The sequence below is a fragment of the Prenolepis imparis genome, unplaced genomic scaffold (assembly GCF_030444845.1).
Source record: "Prenolepis imparis isolate NDT839.2.m4 unplaced genomic scaffold, iyPreImpa1.0 SCAF_1, whole genome shotgun sequence".
Taxonomy (NCBI): domain Eukaryota; kingdom Metazoa; phylum Arthropoda; class Insecta; order Hymenoptera; family Formicidae; genus Prenolepis; species Prenolepis imparis.
The window spans coordinates 25,884,736-25,907,021 of record NW_028141159.1 but is presented as its reverse complement, the minus strand read 5'-3'; the positions used below and the strand labels follow the sequence as shown (position 1 = coordinate 25,907,021).

Genomic DNA, 22,286 nt, shown 5'->3' with positions numbered 1-22,286 from the left:
CAAAATCCGACCAGCAACCTCCCCGTAGTGCCCATCGGGTAATGCTAATGTTGGCGGTAATTGAATATATAGGCAAAAATGCATAGGTAACTTTGATACGCCGTAACTTCGCGAAAAAAAATCGTACGGTATTCAATTTTTTTTTAAATTTGTAGAGAAAAGTCCATATTTTACGATAGTAATGATGATATTTGCGGAAAAAATTTAGTACACTCCGTAGAGTTCGTCAAACTATGCAATTTTTTGAAAAAAAAACACGTCCTTTCTTTTAAAGGGATGGAGAAAGGGGGAGAGAATAAAATCAAAATCGAACGAAAGTTCCTTAAAGTAGAGACTTTACCCTTTAAAACAAAACAAAAATTTTTGAAATACGACAATTTTTCGCGGAGATACGCTTATTTGAATTTATGCTAAATTTTGATATTGATTACGTGTTGCGATAATTTTTTTGACGAGTATATATATATATATATATATATTTATGAAAGAAATAATAGAATTTTGCAATATTATACTACATACTACATACATGTCATATGCGATACAACATATATGTGATTTATTTCTTTCATAGTTAAAACCTTCTTATTTCTACGCAACCATAATTCTTTCATAAGTATATAATTGTTGATAAAATAAGGAAGTAAATAAATTATTTGTACACTACCATATTTCTTTCATAATATTATTTCTACGCTACCATAATTCTTTCATAATAATTACTTTCTTATTGCACTATTCTATGTTACCATATTTCTATCATAATAATCCCAGTAAGCAAAATATCATTTCATCAATGTTACTAAAATGATATTTAACAACATGTAACGTTTCAGAATATGTAGTTCGTAACGTTGTATACAACGTCATCGTAAACAAACTTTGACGCACATCTAAAGGTTTTAAAAACGTTGAAATGAGAGTTGTATAACATTGCAAATGATGTTGTATTAATATTTTTCTTACGTTAAAACAATATTTATTCTAACATCTATTTAAAATTGTTAGAAATATTTTATTTCTATTACAAGTATATATTTTTCAACATTTTTTCAATATATTTTTAATGTTACTAAAATATTTAAATGTATATGACATTATATATATATATATATATATATGTGTGTGTGTGTGTGTGTGTGTGTGTACATACACATACATACATACAGGGTATTCCGAAATTCGCAAATCAAAATACTATAGTAAATAAGAAAGTTATCGAAAAATAAAGTAAAATAGTTACTCGTACATTTTTATTTAAAAAAATAGTTTTTGAAATATAAATCTCAAAAATCATTTCTTGAAATAAAAATCTACAAATAAAACTATTTTACTTTGTTTTTCGATAACTTTTTTGTTTATATAGTATTTTGATTTGCAAATTTTGGAACACTCTGTATGTATTTAGGTATGGATATGTGAAATAAAAGAAAAATATAGAAGATACAGAACATATATTTTATTTTTATAAAGGCATTGAATCAAATACAATAAAATATAAAAATTGAAATATCAAGTTTACATCAAATAAAATTTAAAAATATAAAACATTAAAATAAAATTTATTCTTTTATACTTTAAAAAGTGCTAACTTTTAATTCCCACATTTTCTCCCTAAAAAATAAAAATAGTATATTACACTTACAAGATTTTAAAATCTACAGTAATAATTAATAATAAAGTTATCGAGACAAATAATCAAATAACATACCTACTTGCACTCTATGTTGTCTTATTTCTCTTAAACTCTTTGTTTTCTTTGTTTACGAACGGTGGCAAATCTAAACCATTCCATTATTGAGAATTCGAAATCCCTTTCCGTAACCCGAGGAAATGCTGTTCTAAAAGCTTCTAGAATAAGAAAAATGTAAATCATAAAATGTAATTTTGTTTTAATTGCATCATAATACAAAATAGCCTTTATTTTATTTATGTAACTTTTCTCTTGCTATTCCAATTGATATATTTCATTTTAAGATTTAGAATAACTATACATGTCAATTAATGTGTGTATATGTTGCGCGTGTACATACATGTATGTACATATATACAAAAGTACTTACTTTTGATACCTATTATAATATATGTATCCTTAATTTTAAAGTTATTTTTTTGCCCTGTCCATGAGCATATTGAAGCTAAATTATCAGTAAAGATTGCACTTAAGGTTCTTCGAAGAAAATCTTTCTCATTTTTTCCTCCAATTAGTAACACTTTATTAACCTATAAAAAAATTTGTTATACTATTGATATAATTATTAAAATTATTAATATAATTTTTGAAAATAATAAAAGAAATCTTTATAAAATCTAATGGAATATCGATTTATTTGTCTAAGATATTTCTTTTATCAGGAAAAGAAAAAAAAATATATGTATATATATATAAATATAGTCTGTAGATATGAGCAACATCTGTACATATGTCATTGCATATTTTGACAGTTGTGTGTATCAAGGGGTTAATTAATACTGTATTAGTAAAAAAAAAAGAGAAAAAGAACTTAATAGCGTGCGTCTGTGTGATGTCTAGCTTTACTTACTACTTGCGTTAAAACTTCGTCATCATCTTTCAGTATATCCTCTAACTCAAGGAAATTTTCAATCGAATTTAATGGAAGGTATTTTGCAATCTTATTATCTTTTATTATCATGTCTTCCTTATTGCGATATTGCTCATTATTAATTTTAGCCAGGATCATATTTACAGTTTCCTGAATCTGCGAAAGTGATTCCTCCTGTTTGTTTTTCATACTTTCTAGTTCAAATTGAATATCTTTCATTATTTCTTTAAATTCATTTATGAAATCATCATTTATTGTCCCTTGTGCAATAATTACTGGCGCATTGTTGATATCATCCGTTAATATGTCATTTTCTGCAAGATTTAATAAAATTAATAAATTTTACTTTTTTTATTAAAATAATTTTTGCATTACCATCGCTTTCTTCTGCATTATCTAATTCTGAATTTTGGTGATTCTGTTCCAATGATTCTAAAAATAGAATACAATTATTTTGTAAAATGAAATATATTCAAACATATTTTACCGGTAAACAATTTTTCATATAAAAGCATGTATAAATAGAGCGTTTATAAATTCACATGGTTTAAATCTATAGAATTATATAATATTGTAAAGAATTATATGGAATAATAAAATTATACAATATAAAAATATGTATGAACATATTTGATATATTCTATGTATTTAATATACATGCTTGTTATGAAAAAAATTTTATCGAATTTGAAAATTTTGTTAGAAAATAAATCAAAGTTAATATTAGATTCTGTTTGTTAGTATATATATATATATATATATATATATATATAATTTTATTATATATAACAAATACTTAGAATTAAAAACTTATATTTTTCTTATTAATTATTTTTAACATTAAGTGTAAGATTATTTATTATTAATACATATTCTTAATTAATATTTATTTCAATGAAATAAGTAAAATTTTAAAAATAAACTTACATTTAGCAAACCAATACAAACACAAATAAATAATCAAAGATACAAGTAATCAAAATACTTGAACAGAATGTACATATATACAATATAATCATATATATACCTATATACATATAATAACACATAAATATATTATATAATCTATATCTAAATCTTATGATATACTTGCGACCAAATAAAAAAATTTACCTGCGGTACTAGTACTTGTGTCACCTGATTTCTTGTATGAGGAGACCATTCTTGGAGGGCCAACATAATCAACATAATCCTGCTTATGTTTGTTATATTTAACTTTTCTTTTTCCTGATCGTTCATTTTCAGATTCTGACGAAGCAACAGCGGTTTTTTCAGCCTCTAAAACTAACTCATAAGTAACTAAAAATAAGAAGTAATCATTACATCAATTAAATATAATATACAATTTTCTATTCATACAAATTAGAAAGGAAATTTATATAAACATTTAAGTACTATAAAAATGTAGAACAAATGAATTTTAATATTCTTTGAATGTACTTGTTTATGTTTAAATTTGATTCATCCATATTTCTTATAAATGTTACAAAAAGTCAAATTTATATTCTAACAAAAGATGTTTGAATAAATTTTTCTAAATTTTCGTTAGCAATAGTACTTATTATATGTTAATCAATCTAACTGTACTTACTATGCTTACTAATAACATTGCATTTATATTTCATCCAATTATCTTCCACTGGTATTCCTCTAACTATTGCAGTTCTTATATTTTTCATTCCGTGAGGCCAATAACAATAGTTTGGTTCTTCTAGCCAGAATATAGGAACTACTGAGAATTCCATATGCTCAAATTGTACCAGTGCATACTAAAATAACAAAAATATTGCTTTTGATTTTTAAATACAAGAAATAAAGAATTTTCCGAATAAGAAAAGATATAAACAATGTGTAGAAAATAACTGCTAAAGAGAAAAAAGTTGATAAATAATGTTTTATATATATTAAGTAATATAAAATGATATTAAAGCACAAAATAGCAGTAAAGCACGAAAAAAGTAGTAAATAATGTAAAAACTGTTCATAAGAACTTAATTATAAAATTAGCTCAATAAATTTAAAATTAAAAGTTGTAATAAAAATTGTAAAATGCGATTGGAATATCCCCTCCCCCCCACAAACACAGACAAAATTTTAAGATGGTATGAAGTAACATAACATGTCTCACCTTAAAAATTAATTTGTATGCAATATGGATAAAAAATAGTCTTCTATTTTAAAAGTTTTCGTGATATTTCCTCAATAGAAATAATATTTTCTTCATCAGTTACGTGAGCAAGACTACACCAAAATATGGTACTATCCATGGGATTTTCAAAATACGGTATTAACTCTAATTTTACATATTTAATACGAAATTCGTTATGAAATCGAAAAATATTAATTACTTTTGCGGCTTCATTGCTTTTTAAAAGGAAATTGCAATTGGGTTCTTTAGTCTCAATTTTGAAATTTTTATAATAAATTGCTGAAAAACACTCTACATATGTATTATTTATGAAGGCAAAACCATTTTCTTTAACATGAAATTTTTCATCTATTTTATGTGAAGCGTATTTATTACACTCATTAACTCTCTTTATAAATTGTGCCAATGGATTATTCGACGTTTTCAACATCATTTTAATTTTATGCATGTAGTTTTCGAATGGAAAACAGCTGAATTTATCCAATGAACCAAAATTTTTCACGTCTAATGTTAAATGTATAATATTATGAACATTGTGATTGATGTACTCATTTCCATATAAATCGCCGAACTCACTTGCAAAGTATATTAATAGGTCATTAGCATAATCAATATATTTTTCTATTAAATCGTCACATATCAAAATCCGAATCGCACAATGTAAAGAAAGAAAATGGAGGAAATACTGCTCCTTTAAAAATGGCTTCATAAGCCATGGACCATAATAAAGTAAAAAGGTTCTCAGTTCAACCGCTTTCCATTTGTCGTATTCTGTTATTGATCTTGGTTTTCTTGAAAACTCATAGGGAGTTGATTTGTATACTAATTTCAATTTTTCGTTAATAATATCAATATCCTCTTTTAATAGACGAACTTGTTGATTTCCTTTAATCCAAAATGCTATTAAACGTTTCATAATTCCCAGTAACACTAAATGCATGTAATCCAAAGGGACAGATTTAACAAGATCAATTTTCAAATCACATAAAAGAGATGTTTCTTTGTGATAATCCTCATCAATTTGAGAATAAAATTCCTCATTCGTTCTCAATTTTGAATTTAATTCTGGAAAGGTCATTCTTCTATTTTGAAATAAACCTTCAGCCCAACATTTTGTACAGCTTTGATATGAATTGAAATTCTTTATACACAGTATAAAGGATTTTGCAGGAGCATCACACAGAATTTTACTAATTATCACTTTTACAATTCTGCCATTGAAATTTAAACCTTCATTTTGTAAAATTTTTATTTCTTCAATAAATGTTGAGAGAAACATGTTAGAATTACTAGGTTTACTTTCTCCGTGATATATACCTACTGGAAACGGTTCTATTTTTCCTAGTTTTTACAGCATTTTTTCGAATATTGTTACGCACGAGTCTTTTCAAATATTTCTCATTATGATATTTTTTATAAAACTAAAAATAATAATAATAATTTAAAAATATGAATAGTAATTAGTCGGTATAAATATAAATAGTAATTATTTTTTATTTTATAAATAGTAATTATTCGGTAAAAAAATAAATAGTAATTACTTTTAAAAAAATTACAACAATTATACATAAGAATATTTTTCAAATAATATTATCTCATTCATAATTCTTTTGTAGACTTGATACACATTGCAATAATAGTTCAATTGACATCTCATTTATCAAAATATAAATAATAAAAAATATCGGAGAATATATACATTTTTGTTAATTTTGGAACTCTTACCTTATGCGTTAAATTTTGTTTGCTTTCCATAATTAATATTTAGGGGTAGAATATAATTTTAAAAAAATTAGTTTTTTGAACTTCTTGATAATTCTGTTTTGAGAGCTAGATTCTTTAGATATAAAAGCCACAAATATTTTATATATATTAGTACATTATTTAGAAAAAATAATGGTATACTTTTTACTTATTTCTGAAAAATAAAAAGTAATAAAAATAGATAAAAAGATCAAATTATAATAATTATATTAAATAATATTATGTACATTTTATCAACTTAGACAAAACTCTTGAGAAGTTTAATTTTGTATATTTATACATTATGTATGTACATATATACATATGTACACATAAAAGAATGTGCATACAAAAACTCATTAAAAATTTGAATATCATACAGAAAAAATATCAAAAATGAAAATAACAATAAAATATAATGTATAGAGTAGCCCATTTTAAATAAAAGCCAATTCAAATAACGCGAATATCTTCACGACTATTCGTGAAATCAAAATAAAATATTATACAGTTGAAAATTCTTCCGACAAAAGGGGACATAATCTGATATGGCAATATTTTCTTGTACGTGGAAAATCAGACTAGACACGAAAATCAATTTTTTTTCATGAAACCATGCTTTCAAATCGTTTTCTGTTCTTTATTTTCTATAAAAAAGCATTGAGATATTAATAAAGCTTATACTATAAAAGATATTTAATATTTTATTGACAAAAAATATGGAATATTCTGTTTTGTTGGAACCCTCTATCACTTCTATCTTTCAATACTGTAATTAGTTTCAAATATATTGTGTGGATCATATATATAAAATAGAGGCTATTATGTATAAAGGGATATTTTGACAAAAAATAATAAATATTGAAATATACTGTGGTTATATATCGCATGAAGTTATATATCGTATTAATGGAGATAAATTAATGGAGATAATTAAGACTACTTGAAATTTAAAGCATTTTTTATGCATATCTATTTAACAGTAAAATAAATTTAGTTAGAAATCAGTAGCATGCGTACATCTGCCTATAGTTAAATCTTCTTATATAATAAAAATCAAACAATGAAATAATTCAATTATATACTAATAATGGACTTTTAAAATGTGCAAAAAAATCTTTGTGCTCTCCTCTTATTCAGTCAAAAAAAAATTTTTTTAAAAAGATTAAATAGACAGTAAACAAATTCATCCCATAATTAGAAAGCTTTCATGTTATTTTTTTTTAATTATTAAACTTACCTCTCTTATAATTTTTGTTCCACGTGTTAATATATATTTCACCAATCCTTATTTTTCAAGTTTTGAAATTTTTTGTGGCAATACTGTAACACATGCAAATGTATTAGGATAAAAAATATCAATATTTTGCATATATCAAATGTTAACTTGTGATAAACTAATTATAAGCCAAATTTAGTTGGAATATTTGAAATGGCTTTCAGGTTAAATCACATAAGATTGAAATAAACAAAGATTCAGTTTGTTAAATCCGTTCGTTAAGTCATATAAACCTGTAAACACACGCGTTTTAGAATGCCACATCTTAGAATTTATTAATGTTTTGCGTGCAACTTAGCAAACTAACCTATTTCATCAAGCACGACAATGATTGAATAATATAAGTCAAGTATACGTAAAAAATATCAAAAATTTACGTTACAATATTTTTTCCAACTTTATTTGATTATTTATGTACTATTATATAAATATTATTACTTAGAAAAGGAAGGATTACCTTGGATTAAGTTAACGTCGATTCGTGTCGGCATCGGCACAGCACACGCAAGCACACACGTGATTGAGCAAGATTTAAGGTGCCCTCACATGTGAGCTTTAAGCTTCGAACAAGACACCGCAGGTATTTAGTACGAGGCGATCGAGTGTTTTAATTCATGGATTGCGGTCAATCGCATTATGTATAAGTGCAGCTTTTATACAGCAAAATTGCATTTGTGTATAATGCAATTATAAATAAATCGCAACGAATGTAAAATTATTCATCTATATGTAGTAATTAATTTATTACTGAAGTTAATGTTGCAATATTCACTGTTAGTATTGAAAATCTAAACTTTATTTTGGAGTTATTTATCTGCTTTTTGATTACTATTACAAATAAATCAATCATGATTATATAGAAATAAAATCGTTCATTTATAAGCAACAAAGTATTATTATTTAATATTACTGTAATATTGCATAACATATATTTTAAAGTAATACAGAAAACATTATAACAACACAAAACTCTTATTATTTTAACATTACATAAAAGATAAAATAAAATATTCTGCAAATATTGTAGATATGTTGAATTTATCTCAATAAATGTATAACAGCATCATTTATAAAATATTTGGAATAATATTATTATAACATTTTTTAAACATTCAGAAATATCATTTCATTAAATAATATTTTGAAAACATTTATAAAATATTATATAAAAACGTTAATAAAATTCATATAAAATCAATATTTCAAAATGTTAATCTAATGTTCCTTGCTTACTGGGATTACTTTCTTAATGCATATTATTTCTACGCTACCATATTTTTCTTTCATAATAATTACTTTTTTATTGCTCCACCATCCTACTATTATTTCTTTCATAAGTATATTTATAATTGTTGATAAAATAAGAAAGTGAATAAAAGCTAATAATGATAAATAATATAAAAATAAAAAGTAAAAAGTAAACAAAAAACTAAAATTAAAAAATTAAAAAATAAAGAGTAAAAAGTAAACAAATAAAAAAGTAAACAAATAAAGAGTAAAAAGTAAACAAAAAACTACAAAAAAACAAAAATTAAAAAATAAATAAATAATGAAAAATTAAAGTAAAAATAAGCTTTTAAAATTTGAAATAATATTTATTGGTATTAATACAATTAAGTACAAATTATTATTAAATATTATATTTAAAAAAAACTATACGTGTATGTCATATTGTAATAATTGTTAAATATCAAATAAAGTATAAGTTATAAATAAAATAGTAAACCACACACAAATAAGTCATTGTTGTTTATTATATAATTTATTCTTATTTAAATTTATTCTTATCACACATCTTCAGCGCTATATAATTTACAAAGATTTCAGATTTTAGAATTCAATAGTACTAAAAATTTTTTTACATTGTAATTATTATTATTATTAATTCTACAATTTACAAAAGCAGTCGGGAGCCGCACTAAATTTAAGTTATTAAGGATAGTTTCTTTGTTTCGAGTAGTTACGACGGATTGTGGTAAGTATCGCAACATCAAAATCTTTGGAAAGAACAGTGCCGCATATTTTTTTCTAAGAAAATTTATTTGTTTAGTAATTGATATCATATATTATGCGCAATTTACAGTCGAATTTGGAATATCGTGTCAGGACAACGTCTGAAAACTCTGATAGACGAGTGATAATCCAGTGTCGTTTGTGAAATTTTCACCGAACAGCAAATACATTCTAGCAGAAACGTTGGACAACACACTGAAGCTCTGGGATTACAGCAAAGGGAAGGGGATACTTAAATACGTACAGCGGTCACAAAAACGAGAAGTATTGCATCTTCGAAAACTTTTCTGTAACAGTTGGAAAGGTGCGTATTGAGAAATTAATCAATCTCAAATGTGTCATGATTAGGCAACAAGTTCTGAAAATCATTTTAACTTTTTTCTTGTCGTAGCGCCCTCCAGGCGGGGGAATCACATCGCCGTGCATCCGGTCCGAATCTCCAATGGAAGTAACACAGGTTGTTCGACACATGACCGCGGCCCTGCGAACGCGACCGGGAACGCTCCCGACGGCGACGAAAGCCGCCGCCGCCGCTCCGGCGCGGCGCTCCTTTTCCTATCGCTTCGATACTCTTCCTGAGACTTGACATCTGTTCCGCGAATTCCTGCTGCATCGCGAGACGCATCTGCGTCATTTGTAAATTTAATCTAGCCTCCAATGAGGCTACTCCATTCATTTCTGCGTCCGCTAACACCGTCGGTCGGGCAGCCTCCGCGACTTGTAAAGTAGGTGCCCTGGTCGCCTCCACGATAGCATCCGCCATGTCCGCGAGTATCTCCAACGAATCCCCAGTCCGAGTCACTAAATGCGGCTGAATATAAATGGGTAGACGGCTCAACCAAACGGTCCGCAAAACCTCGTCTCCGATTACATTACTGGCGAGACCCCGTAAATGCCGCAAAAATTGTGACGGTTTACGGTCACCAATTTCCTCGTGCTCGAGGAGTCGCCGCGTTTTGTGCTCCTGCAACAGGCTCAGTCGTTTAATAAGCTCGTTTTTTAAAGTCTCGTACGCCCGTTCCGGCGGATTCATTATTATATCGCGCACTTCGAGAGTATGTCGCGGACCGATAGCCGTAAGCGCGTAATCGAACTTCATTGTATCAGTGGTAATTCCGGCAGCTTGAAAACTCCGGTCCACTATTTTGAACCACAGTTCAGGGTCGCTCGGAATAAACTCTGGCATTCTCATGCCTACGCAACTCACCTCCGCGCCCGGAAGCAAAAGGCAAGGTTGTTGCGCCGCCTGGTATTGCGCCATTCCTGTAGGCAGCGGCGCGTCCAGCAGCTGCGGTCCAGCCCTCAGAGCCGACCCGGGATCCTCCTCGCGCTCACATATTTCTCGTTATGTAGCAACTTAGGTTTTGTCCAATCAAAATCATCGAATTAAAGAACATTATAATAATATAAAATTGCATGTAACTAACCATTCGGTAATAAGTAAACATAGGTCAGATTATGGACATGATTTTGATTGAACAAAACCTAAGTTGCTACATAACGAGAAATATGTGAGAAAGCGAGAAATAGCGGAAATGTTTTATATTAAAAAAGTCGACAACACAATCAATTTACATAAGGACACAGACAGTTTAAATAATATTTACGAAAAAATAATAAAGGTCGTATAGCTTGGTTTTCTAATCTTTAAAAATGTTCAGTCTTTGATGAAGTTTCATATCGACACCACACTATCTAATGATGTAATTCGAACAATTTTTATCAAATTTATACTTGAAAAGGACCACAACCATATGATCAAAACGTCGTATTAACATCTAATAAATAAATAAAATTTGGCTAGTTTGGTCGATTATTTTTAAAACAGATCCTTTGATATATTATAATATTTACTATAATATTTATGATATATATTTTTCTGATATTTATGATAAATATTTATGATCTATTGAATCTAAGACCCCAAAAACATTTATAAAATATTTATGATAAATATTTGTAAAATATTAAAATAATTATTATAAATATTTTATAAATATTTTATAAATATTCTGTGCTGTCTGAGATGTATATATATATACATGTTAATACACTACAAATATACTATATATACATGTTAATACACTACAAATATACACTACGCAAAACAATTAAGGGAGCGCTTTAAAACTAGCAGAATTTGATGATTTTTAAGAAGCCATATCTCGGCTTAGAGAGATCGTAGAACAATGTTTCTGGGCGCATTTTAACGGGTGAAGCCTCAACTTTAAAGTGGGTAATATAGCATTATTCGTCTCGAACTGTTTTTCGTGTGAGGCTTAAAATCAGATGGCGAAAAAATTCTGAAAATTTCTTGACTTTGTAGTTATCCTTGGAAAAAGCAGGGATGGAACCATAAATGCCACCATATTGGCTTTGAAGTAGGAACCCTCCCCTTTAAAGCAAGAAACATTGCTCTATCATGTCTAGGAGCCGAATTATCGCATTTCAAAGTTACCCCTGCATTTTGCAAGATTTTTAGCAATACCGCCGGTATTCGCGTTATCTAATGTGCACCACGGGGAGATTACTCGGTTGGATTTTGCACATCATGTGTATGTATACGTCAATGTTAAGTGTGTACGTGATGCGTGTGGGTGTGTGTGTCAGCAGAGATAAGGATCCCACGGTTCGTCACTCCCGCGGTAGTTAACGACTGAGACATTTTTTCTTAGATTTTCATTCTCTATCAAATGGCGTTGAGCGTATGCGACACTTTTTTAACATTTTGTATAATTATATGCAGATATGTTTACTGACCACTAAGAATAATTGGTTTTGTTAAATTATGTCTAAGAAAGGAATTGTGTTGTCTCAATGTAAATTGTTTGCTATAATAAAATCATTTAATTTTTAAACAATTGTGAGATGATGGGCTCATTGAGAGCCGGGTGCGGTAAAAATTGCACAGTTTATCTTCTTATGAAAGTTTTATTGAACGTTTCGGTTCAGATTTGAACCATCCTCAGCATATAACTAATTAAAGGTACTCATTCGTCCCTCAAACCATGCGAATGCCGGACATGCCGACAACGGACTTTAGCAGTAAGTCTCCTTGCAGTTCCTGCCGTAAGAATCCCTAATGCATACTAAAAGCCCGTCATCTCACAATTGTTTAATCATCAAGGGCCTGCTAACACAATTTAATTTTTAAAATTAACTGAAAAATTAATTTTATAATTAATTTTATTATAGCAAGATATTTGGAAAACAGACAATTAATTTGATATCGTCTAAAAATTAAATATAATGATAATTTAATGTGCTAACAGTCGTTATTCGATCAAGTGTAAAGTCTTGTGATTAATAGAAAAAATATTAGGAATAAATATTAAATATTAAGAATAAGAATTATTTTAAAATAATGAAATCGAAAAAACTTTGATATAAAAATATAAATTCGGGTATAAAAGGTTCTTACTAGTTTATTAGCCCTTACTAGTCCTTTATACCCGAATTTGTATTTTGATATCAGAGTTTTTTTATTTTATTATTTTAGAATAATTCTTATTCCTAATATTTAATATTTATTTCTAATATTTTCTCTATTGTGCGCAGGCCTAGTGAACTGTTTGGCAGACGCTTGAACAATCACAAGTCGACAGTGTCCCTTTAGTTCCCGCATTACTCAATTGGTCGATGGTGGCGCTACACATCTTGGCTACAAGCTGAAGTTAGCTACTGGCAGTCCATATTTCTATAGTTAAAGGGATGGGCGATGTTTTTCGATTAATCGGAGGTGTCGATACTTTGATTCAAATAATCGATTATATTTCGTCGATATTTTTGTCGGTCGATTAATCGATTTTCGATTTTTACGAAGCAAAATCGAAATAATTATATCCTTTCTACACGACGCGGCATCTGGCGCAGCTTACAACCTTAGAACATATATAAATAGAAGGGGAATGCCTATTGTTCTCGACAGAAAAACATGTCCCAAGGAAGTGAGACAGAAAATATGGTTACCTCTCTCTCGTGGTCAAATAGCCGCGCATACACACTTTCGAGCAGTAACTCACGAGAGAGAGGCAACCATATTTTCTGTCTCACTTCCTTGGAAATTTCAGCCTGTTATTCCCCTTCCATTTATATATGTTCTAAGCCTACAACAGCCAATCAGAAACTATCTTTTTTGCGTCATGGATGCGTTCAGAATACACAACAGTTGAGCAACGTTACTAGATTTTATATATTATATGGCGATATAGAGTACATTTACACGACACCCTTATTCGGGTTTAATAACATCTGTAGTTGTAATAAGACTGGCCAATCACAGCCGTTCCATTCTTCAGGGAAATGGCTGTGACGTACCCAGTGACGCAAAAAATATAAGATATTATAGTTTCTGATTGGCTGTTGTAGGCCGCGCACCGCGCCGGATATCGTGTAGGAAAGGGAAGGATATAATGGCTGGGTTCCGTAAAGGGCATATATCTATAGTATACGTAACCGTAACGTGTACTATAGATAATGCGCACATATGACATATGCGCTTTTTTTATGGAACCCAGCCAATATTTCGATTTTGTCTCATAAAAATCGAAAATTGCTGTTGTGTGTTTCGTGTTTTATAGTTTAATGCGAGTCAGCGATGAATATCAGAACGGTAAGTACTAACTATAAAATTTATATTTTTTCGATTAAGTGTATCACATAACCTCCAACATCTATAATTTTGTTTGTTGAGAATTGGATCTTGTCTGACGTGGAAGACGGATCGTTGTGAGAATACGGAGATATAGGCGTATTAAATTTAGTATTATATAAAGTGTATATATTTGTAGTATATAGTAATTTGGTTATATAGCATAGATCTATAGTTTGTATTTAACAAATTTGTTAGTAATAATTAATTAGTTCCCCCTGTCGGAAGGGGGAATTGTGTAAAAGTGGTCAAGTACAGAGAATATGGAAAAAGGCAGAGGTAGAGGCAAGCGAGACAAAAGAAACAGATCAAGGTCACCAATAATAATCGTAGAGGAAAGGAGAGAAATAATAACAGACAGTGATAAGGAGATGCAAGATAGTAATAATGAGAGTTTTGAAGATGTTGTGGAGGATGTTTCAACGGCTGATAAAATTACGAAAAATTTAATAAGTTCTGAGACTCCGTCTTGTAGCTATTCTATGATAGAAGGGGAGATGAGGAGGCATAATACAAATAATAATCCACTGATAGAAGATCAATCTAAAAATAAGGATAAGAAAGATGCAAATAATAGGAATGACACTGCTAAATCAACACAAACTAATTTAGAAATATTCCATAATATAGAAGGTAAACTGGTTAATAAAAATGAAATCAGTACAGATAGAATAACAGACGGGATAAATAATAAACAAAGCAGGTTTGAAGATACAATGGTAGGGGAATGTAAGGTTACATGTAAGCTAGCTATAGATAAAATCACAACAAATAAGGGAAAAAATTATTTAAAAATATTAACGTGGTTTAATAATAATAAGATCTATCTGCTAAGAATTAATATGCTTAGATTTAATTTAGCTGAAGCAATTTTTACAAATTGTAATGAGGCAAACATTTGTTTAGATACTATGGAAACAGCTCAGGATAAATCAGTTATAGGATTTATTAATAATAGATCAGTTTTTTGTAGAGGTGTCATTACAGATTGGCCTTACGATATTCCACAGCTGTGGCAAGAAATTATAAACAAGGAGGAAATCATGAAAATGGAAAGGATGAGTCGCAGAGTTTGGAGTCATGAAGAAAAAATAATGAAGAATAGGAATACTGATAACATTATAATTACTAGGGAAGTAAACTTAAAGAAAATATCATAATATTTGAAAATCTTCGTTATCGCTTAAAAATAAGACCATATATTGAGCCTGTAAAACAATGCTTCAATTGTTTTAGATATGGTCATATAAAAAGTATGTGTAAAAGCCAGACAATATGTATAATTTGCGGAGAAACTGCTCATGGTGAATGTGCTAAATTAATAAAGTGCCGTAATTGTGGGCTGGATCATAAATCGACATATAGAAAATGTCCGATATATGAAAAAAATAAGGCTGTGAAAACGATTATGGCTTATAATAATGTTTCATATTTTGAAGCAGAGAGAATAATAAATGGTAAAGAAAATAATAAAGAAATGCAATACGATAGATACAGTAAACCGGAAGTTTGACCACAAATCGGAGATAGAAATAAATTTTTTGGAAGAAGTCAAGAAAATTCGATGAGAAATGATGATAGACAGAGTAATGTACGCAATTATTCTGAGGTAGTTCGGTATGATAAGATAAATATGCCAGCAAGTCAGAAGGTTAGTCATTTTAAGAGTAGGGAGAAGGAAAATACAGGTAAAAGGAAGCAAGATAATAAAGAATATTACAGGCAATTTAATAATAGAGGAGAGGATATCACTAGAGAGAAAAGAGGAGTAGCGCTTAGACAATTTAGTAAAAAGTCAGAATTGGAAAATGATAATAACGTTCGCTGGGAAAACATTGATAGATTGGATATACATCCTAACAAAGAAGATAATAATGAAATATTAACACAATATAAGGATAGTTTAGAATATCCACAGGATTTTAAAAAAATGATGTGGAACTGTGTGCAAAACATAAGTCGCCACATGCAATCAAATGAAGATGAACAAGTGGAAAAAGAAGATGAGGAAATAATAATGAATAATGAAGAACTGAGAAGAAGAGAGCAAAAATTTAAAGAGGATTTAAGTAAAGCAAAAAATATAGTAGAAGAAATTAAGAAGAAATATTGGAATGATAGATGTGAATAGAATTTTAATTGAGTTTAATCATAATTTATTTATTTATTTATTTATGGTTATTTATTTATATAGTTATTTATTTGTAGGTTTGACTATTTATTTATTTAGTTAATTATCCAGTTTTTAATATATTTACCCAGGTAGCAAGCACTCGTTATTTTGACGTCAATATTTGGTCATAATTGGTCAGTGACGTCATTCGTCGATTAAGTGACGTATATTTAACGTCATGTTTTAATACGTCAAAAAGACTTTGTAAAATGACATTATATAGACGTTTAATTGACTACATATTGTAGGAAAATTTCTTTTTCGGATGACATAATGTTTGCTATTCTTGGCGATGTATTTTTATGTAACAATCAATTATAATAATATTTTAACAACAGTGATAATATATAATTATGGGAATATTCCTACATTTATAGATCCTACCAAGGTAATAGAGTGACGTCAATTGACGTATTAATAACGTCTTAATGACGACCTTAACGTCAATAATACGTCATTAAGATGTCTTAGACGTCATCCTACTATCTGCAGGTAATATTCAATATTTATTATAGGAATATTCCTATATTTATATATCCTAATAAATTATATTTAATGATATTTATTATATCCTAATAAATTATATTCCTGTTCCAAATATATACTCCACTGTGCGCAAAGCCTGAGCTTTGAGACGATAAAGCAGAGCTCAGTGAGCGCTCAATGATTCTTATTTATTACGATTGGTTTCACTTAAATCTGGGGAAGAACCAAAGGCAAGAATATTAATCTTAAAGAATTACAGAACGCAGTCTATTTGTTTCGAATTGTTTCATCCAGTATTGGCGCGAAAGCAAGCAAACAAAAAACAATACAATTCGATTCGACAAAGGGACGAGCGCCACGAGCGGTCTTTCTCTACCTAACCTAACCTAATCTCTTCCTGTTTCGCGCGAGCGGTGCGAGCAATATATATGGTGATTATTCGTGCTACTGCTTAATTCGTACACTGTGTAAAATTGTATACAGGCAATATTGCGATCTGTATAATTTATAATTAGTCCTGACTGTATGAGTTTTGGTGAGTTATATTTCGTTTGTACTTTTCCACCACTAAAACATGTACCTTACACGAGATCTTCGGTTTTATTGCATGTACGTGTAAAAGAAGTATATTTTACAACAGTGTTATCAAATATAATTGTATTCTTGATGGAACAGTCTCGTGTTCGCGGAAGATTTCATTATCAGTATTATAACTTATTAGATGTACAAAATCGAATATGTTTACGGTGATTCAGTTTGATGAAAAATGTGGCGCAAACTTGGCCGTTGTCAGCACTACTTGGCTGACGCCTCGTAAAAGAGAAGTTTTCTGGCCACCATACAAAAATACAAATAGTTATAACAAGGCATTAAAAAAGCATGAAGAAGTTAATGAAGAGAAATGGACATTGTATGGAGTACAAAAAATTTTTTATGAAACAAGTAAGTTTAACTAATTATTTATCTCTATTACACACACACACACACACACACACACACACACAATTCATTAACATCTTCTATTTCCACATGTATATATTTGGAGACATTATACTTAACGCTTATGCAAAGTATACAAATCTTCAATGAATATTAATACATATATTTATAATTAAGGCAATATAACTCGATCATCCTTTTCAACTAACAGTATTTTATATTTTGCAGATAATAAGATGTAGCACATAAGAAAGCTAAAGAGGCAGAAATTACGAGTGATTTAAATACAGATTTAGAAAGTGACACAATTAAGAGAAAACGGCATCCTCCACGGCGTTTATATGATGATAATAGTAATTCTGATGATTCAACCGAGGAAAGTTGTGCAATTTCAAAGTTTGATCGACCACCTCCAATAAAAAAGAATTGTTTTAATCGTTATATCTTGTACAATAACGTATAAAATATATATCTGTTTAGAATTTATTTATATTTTTACCTAATTTTTATAATGGATTTCCAGGCTCTTCTGAGAATAATGTTTCAACATTAAATATACTGAATGAAGGAGGTAAAACATGAAATTTCTGTAATATATTAGAGAAGTGTTTAATTATATATAGTCATAATTGCAGATTTTAGAATTTATTTATATTTTTACCTAATTTTTATAATGGATTTCCAGGCTCTTCTGAGAATAATGTTTCAACATTAAATATACTGAATGAAGGAGGTAAAACATGAAATTTCTGTAATATATTAGAGAAGTGTTTAATTATGTATAGTCATAATTGCAGATTTCTCTGAATATGGTAATAACATACCGTCGAATTCTCGGTCGAATTCAACACCAAACAGAATATTGAATAATAATGAACTGGATGAAAAAGGTAAAATAAGATATCTTATGTTGTATTCATAATACAGTTATTGAGTTATGCATATTTTATTTGTGTTCCTCTTTTAGCACGAAACAAAAAAATAGTAGAAATTCTTATCACTATTAAAGAACAAAATAATCAGATATTAGGTTATATTAGAAAAGCTCCTCAAGCAAAAGGTGCTGTTTTTTTTTCTGTGCCGACAAATTTACCTGTTAATCTACCATTACAAACAAATAAAAGTGTAGATCTCTTGGAAAGGTTCATTACAGATGAAGATAATTCACATAATTTGGTAAATATATGCAAAATATGTTTATGTTGTATAATAATATTGAACATGTGTTTTGATTTAATCATGATTTTTTAAAGAAAAATAATTATTTATATAAGGTGATTTTTCAAAATGAAAATAATATTGTGATGTACAGAAAAAAAGTTATACACACCATTATACTGGAAAGAGACCTATAAAAAACCAAATATAATAACTACTAATTTTTAAAATTTAAGTAATAAGTATTGTAAGGTTGTATTTGTAAGGTTTTTATTTAAATGAACAATAATAAATGGATAATCTATTCTAGGATTTTATAATAGAAATAATTTAAATATTATGATCTTTATGGGAAATATTGTACTAAATATTTGATAAAATAATGTCTAATATAGTGTTTCAAGAAAATAGAATTGCAAAAATGCAAGAAAGGAATTTTCTTCTGAAGGTTTTACATTTTTACATAATTTTTATCGATATTATACAAATTTTTTCGTTCTTTTATGTGGATAACTTTTTAAGTTTTGTACATAATAATGTTAGACCATTAAAAAAAAACATTTTCTAATCTTACTGACAATTAATTGAAATATTTGTTTGTAGTGTTCATTTCTGTCTAGTTTAGGAGGTCGGGACATTGCAAGCAAAACAAATAAAATTTTGAAGCAGTTGTTCTCAGATGAATTATGTCAAAACTATAGTTTTTATGGAAAAAGATTAGGAAAGAAACCATTTTCTTCCTTATTGATAAAAGATATAAGTAAGAAATTTTTTTTATTTTTTTAAATAAAAATGTTTAATTCCAAATAATTAAAATAATTTTATGTCTGTTACATTTTAATAAAATATTAAAAAATTTGAAGTAATTTTGTATACATGAAGACCTCAATTTTTTTCAGACGCAGTTAAATCTACGACAGAGGGTGCTAACAATCAAGCTATTGAAAATTCAATAAAAGTCTGGCTAAAACACGCTCCTCAACGTGTAAAGAAGAAGAACAATAATTAGTTGCACCATGTCTCTAATGTCATATAGAAAGTGTTGCGTTAGAGAACTACAGGTATATCGAAGAATTGCCAATGAGAAGGTAAAATTTTTTAAAGAATTGATTGTGTCTAATTCTCAAGAGCATAATCAAGAAAAGAACGTAAAGCATGATAAAATAGAAAAAGATTCTAATAATAACGAAGAAATAGTATCTAATGACACTTTTGACGATGACATTGACACTTCTGATATTGAGCGTACTAAAAATCAATCTTCTTTAAATTTAAGTTGCGAGTTAGATAATGTTGATATTGAGCGTACTGAAAATCAGTCTTCCTTAAATTTAAGTTGCGAGTTAGATAATGTAATTAGTAATATAGAGGATGAAAGCACATCTGATTCTAATCTTTGTGAGTTGATAAGACACTGGGCTGTTATTAAACATAACATAACTCACTCCGCCTTAACAGATCTTTTACATATTTTGCATAATTTTCATCCTGAATTGCCCTTAAATTCTAAAACTTTGCTGCATTTTGCATAATTTTCATCCTGAATTGCCCTTAAATTCTAAAACTTTGCTGCAAACTCCAATATCTATAAATACAAAGAAATTAGATACAGGAGAGTACTGTCATATTGGTTTAACACTTAACACAGAGTTTACAAAACATTGCTAAATTTTATGTTGGAACTACTATAGAGTTAAGTTTTAACATTGACGGTCTCCCATTATTTAATAGCACAAATAAACATTTATGGCCTATTTTAGGTCTTGTAAAAAATGTGCAAAATATGTCTCCATTTGTTATAGGAGTTTTTTATGGTGAGTCTAAACCATCTCCCTTACATTTATATCTTGCAGATTTCATAACATAACTTTCTTTATTGTTAAAAAATGGACTTAAAGTAAATGATAGATACTTTAATATAAAAATTCATAGTTTTGTATGTGATGCTCCGGCTCGGGCTTATATAAAACAAGTAAAAAATCATAATGGATATTCTTGTTGCGAAAAATGTGAAGAGAGTGGTACATATTTTGAACGGCGTATTATTCTGAGAAATACTAATGCAAGAAGAAGAACAGATGAGTCATTTGTTTTACAACGTGATGAAGACCATCATGTTGGCATTTCGCCCCTCCTTGAATTAAAATTTGGAATGGTTACACAGTTCCTCCTTGATTATATGCATGGAGTGTGTTTAGGTGTTACAAAAAAACTATTACATACTTGGATAAGTGGTAAATCTAACGTTAAGTTATGTCATCGGTTAACTGATTTATTATCTAAAAAGTTAGTGGCACTTGGTTCATTCATGCCTTCTGAATTTAATCGAAAACCACGAAGCTTAACAGATTTGTGTAGATGGAAAGCAACTGAATTTAGGAGTTTTTTACTTTACCTAGGACCTGTTGTTTTACGTGATATACTTGATATATCAGTTTATGAGCATTTTCTCCTATTTCATTCAGCCATATCTATTCTCACTTCGAAACACAATATTAATAATTTAGACTTATCATTAGCGCAGGAATTACTTGAAACTTTTATTAATCATGCAGAAAAAATATATGGTCTTGAGTTTTATGCCTACAATGTGCACATATTGTGTCATTTGACAAGTGATGTACAAATGTATGGACCTTTAGATAATTGGTCCTGTTTTCCATATGAAAGTTATTTAGGCACATTGAAAAAATTAGTAAAATCATCTCGAAAACCACTTGAACAAGTATGTCGTAGGTTACATGAAATATTTTTAATTAATAATCCTTACCATAAACCAAATTATCCAATTCTTAAGCATTTTTTAGAACACAATAATGGCCCATTATTAAGTATTATAAATATTTTTAAACAATTTAAGAAGATTACTATTAGAGACTACGTTTTATCCACCTATTCACATTGTTTTGCTGATTCACATTTTTTAAGTAAAAATAATGAAGTAGTACAGATTAATAACATAATATTAACTACAAACGGTTCAACAAAATTAATTGGAAAGCAATACATTTCATCTGAATCACTCTACTTGTATCCGTTTGATTCTAAAAAATTAAACATTTTTTGTGTTACAAAGTTATCTGAACAATTACAAGTATGGGATATTAATGATATAAAAGTGAAATGTGTTC

General features: G+C 28.6%; 2 protein-coding genes and 1 long non-coding RNA gene across 5 annotated transcripts; 1 reads left to right on the top strand and 2 right to left on the bottom strand.

Moving 5' to 3' along the window:
- Window positions 1-1,475: 1,475 nt before the first annotated feature.
- On the bottom strand, window positions 1,476-8,680 carry LOC145937826 (uncharacterized). Of its 3 annotated transcripts, none has more exons than XM_083041197.1 (9): window positions 8,193-8,679; window positions 7,697-7,779; window positions 4,156-4,333; window positions 3,678-3,863; window positions 2,940-2,996; window positions 2,544-2,878; window positions 2,064-2,223; window positions 1,712-1,851; window positions 1,476-1,614 (listed from the first exon to the last, which is right to left on the bottom strand). In XM_083041197.1, the coding sequence occupies exons 3-8, from the start codon at window positions 4,307-4,309 to the stop codon at window positions 1,742-1,744; spliced, it is 1,002 nt and encodes a 333-aa protein (XP_082897323.1). In that variant the 5' UTR covers window positions 4,310-4,333; window positions 7,697-7,779; window positions 8,193-8,679; the 3' UTR covers window positions 1,476-1,614; window positions 1,712-1,741. The 3 variants fall into 3 exon arrangements, with proteins under 3 accessions (XP_082897323.1, XP_082897329.1, XP_082897325.1); XM_083041199.1 differs by having other exon boundaries at window positions 1,506-1,614; window positions 1,716-1,851; window positions 8,193-8,680; XM_083041203.1 differs by lacking the exons at window positions 7,697-7,779; window positions 8,193-8,679 and adding an exon at window positions 4,693-6,008.
- Window positions 8,681-10,118: 1,438 nt separating this feature from the next.
- LOC145938492 (uncharacterized) lies at window positions 10,119-11,009 on the bottom strand. Its single transcript, XM_083042174.1, has one exon. It carries the CDS (start codon window positions 11,007-11,009, stop codon window positions 10,119-10,121), a length of 891 nt encoding a protein of 296 aa, XP_082898300.1.
- A 6,780-nt stretch (window positions 11,010-17,789) lies between these two features.
- Window positions 17,790-18,378, top strand: LOC145938245 (uncharacterized). The gene is made up of 2 exons (XR_014425696.1): window positions 17,790-18,000; window positions 18,226-18,378. It is a non-coding gene; the product is annotated as an uncharacterized LOC145938245 (long non-coding RNA).
- The last annotated feature ends 3,908 nt before the right edge of the window (window positions 18,379-22,286 follow it).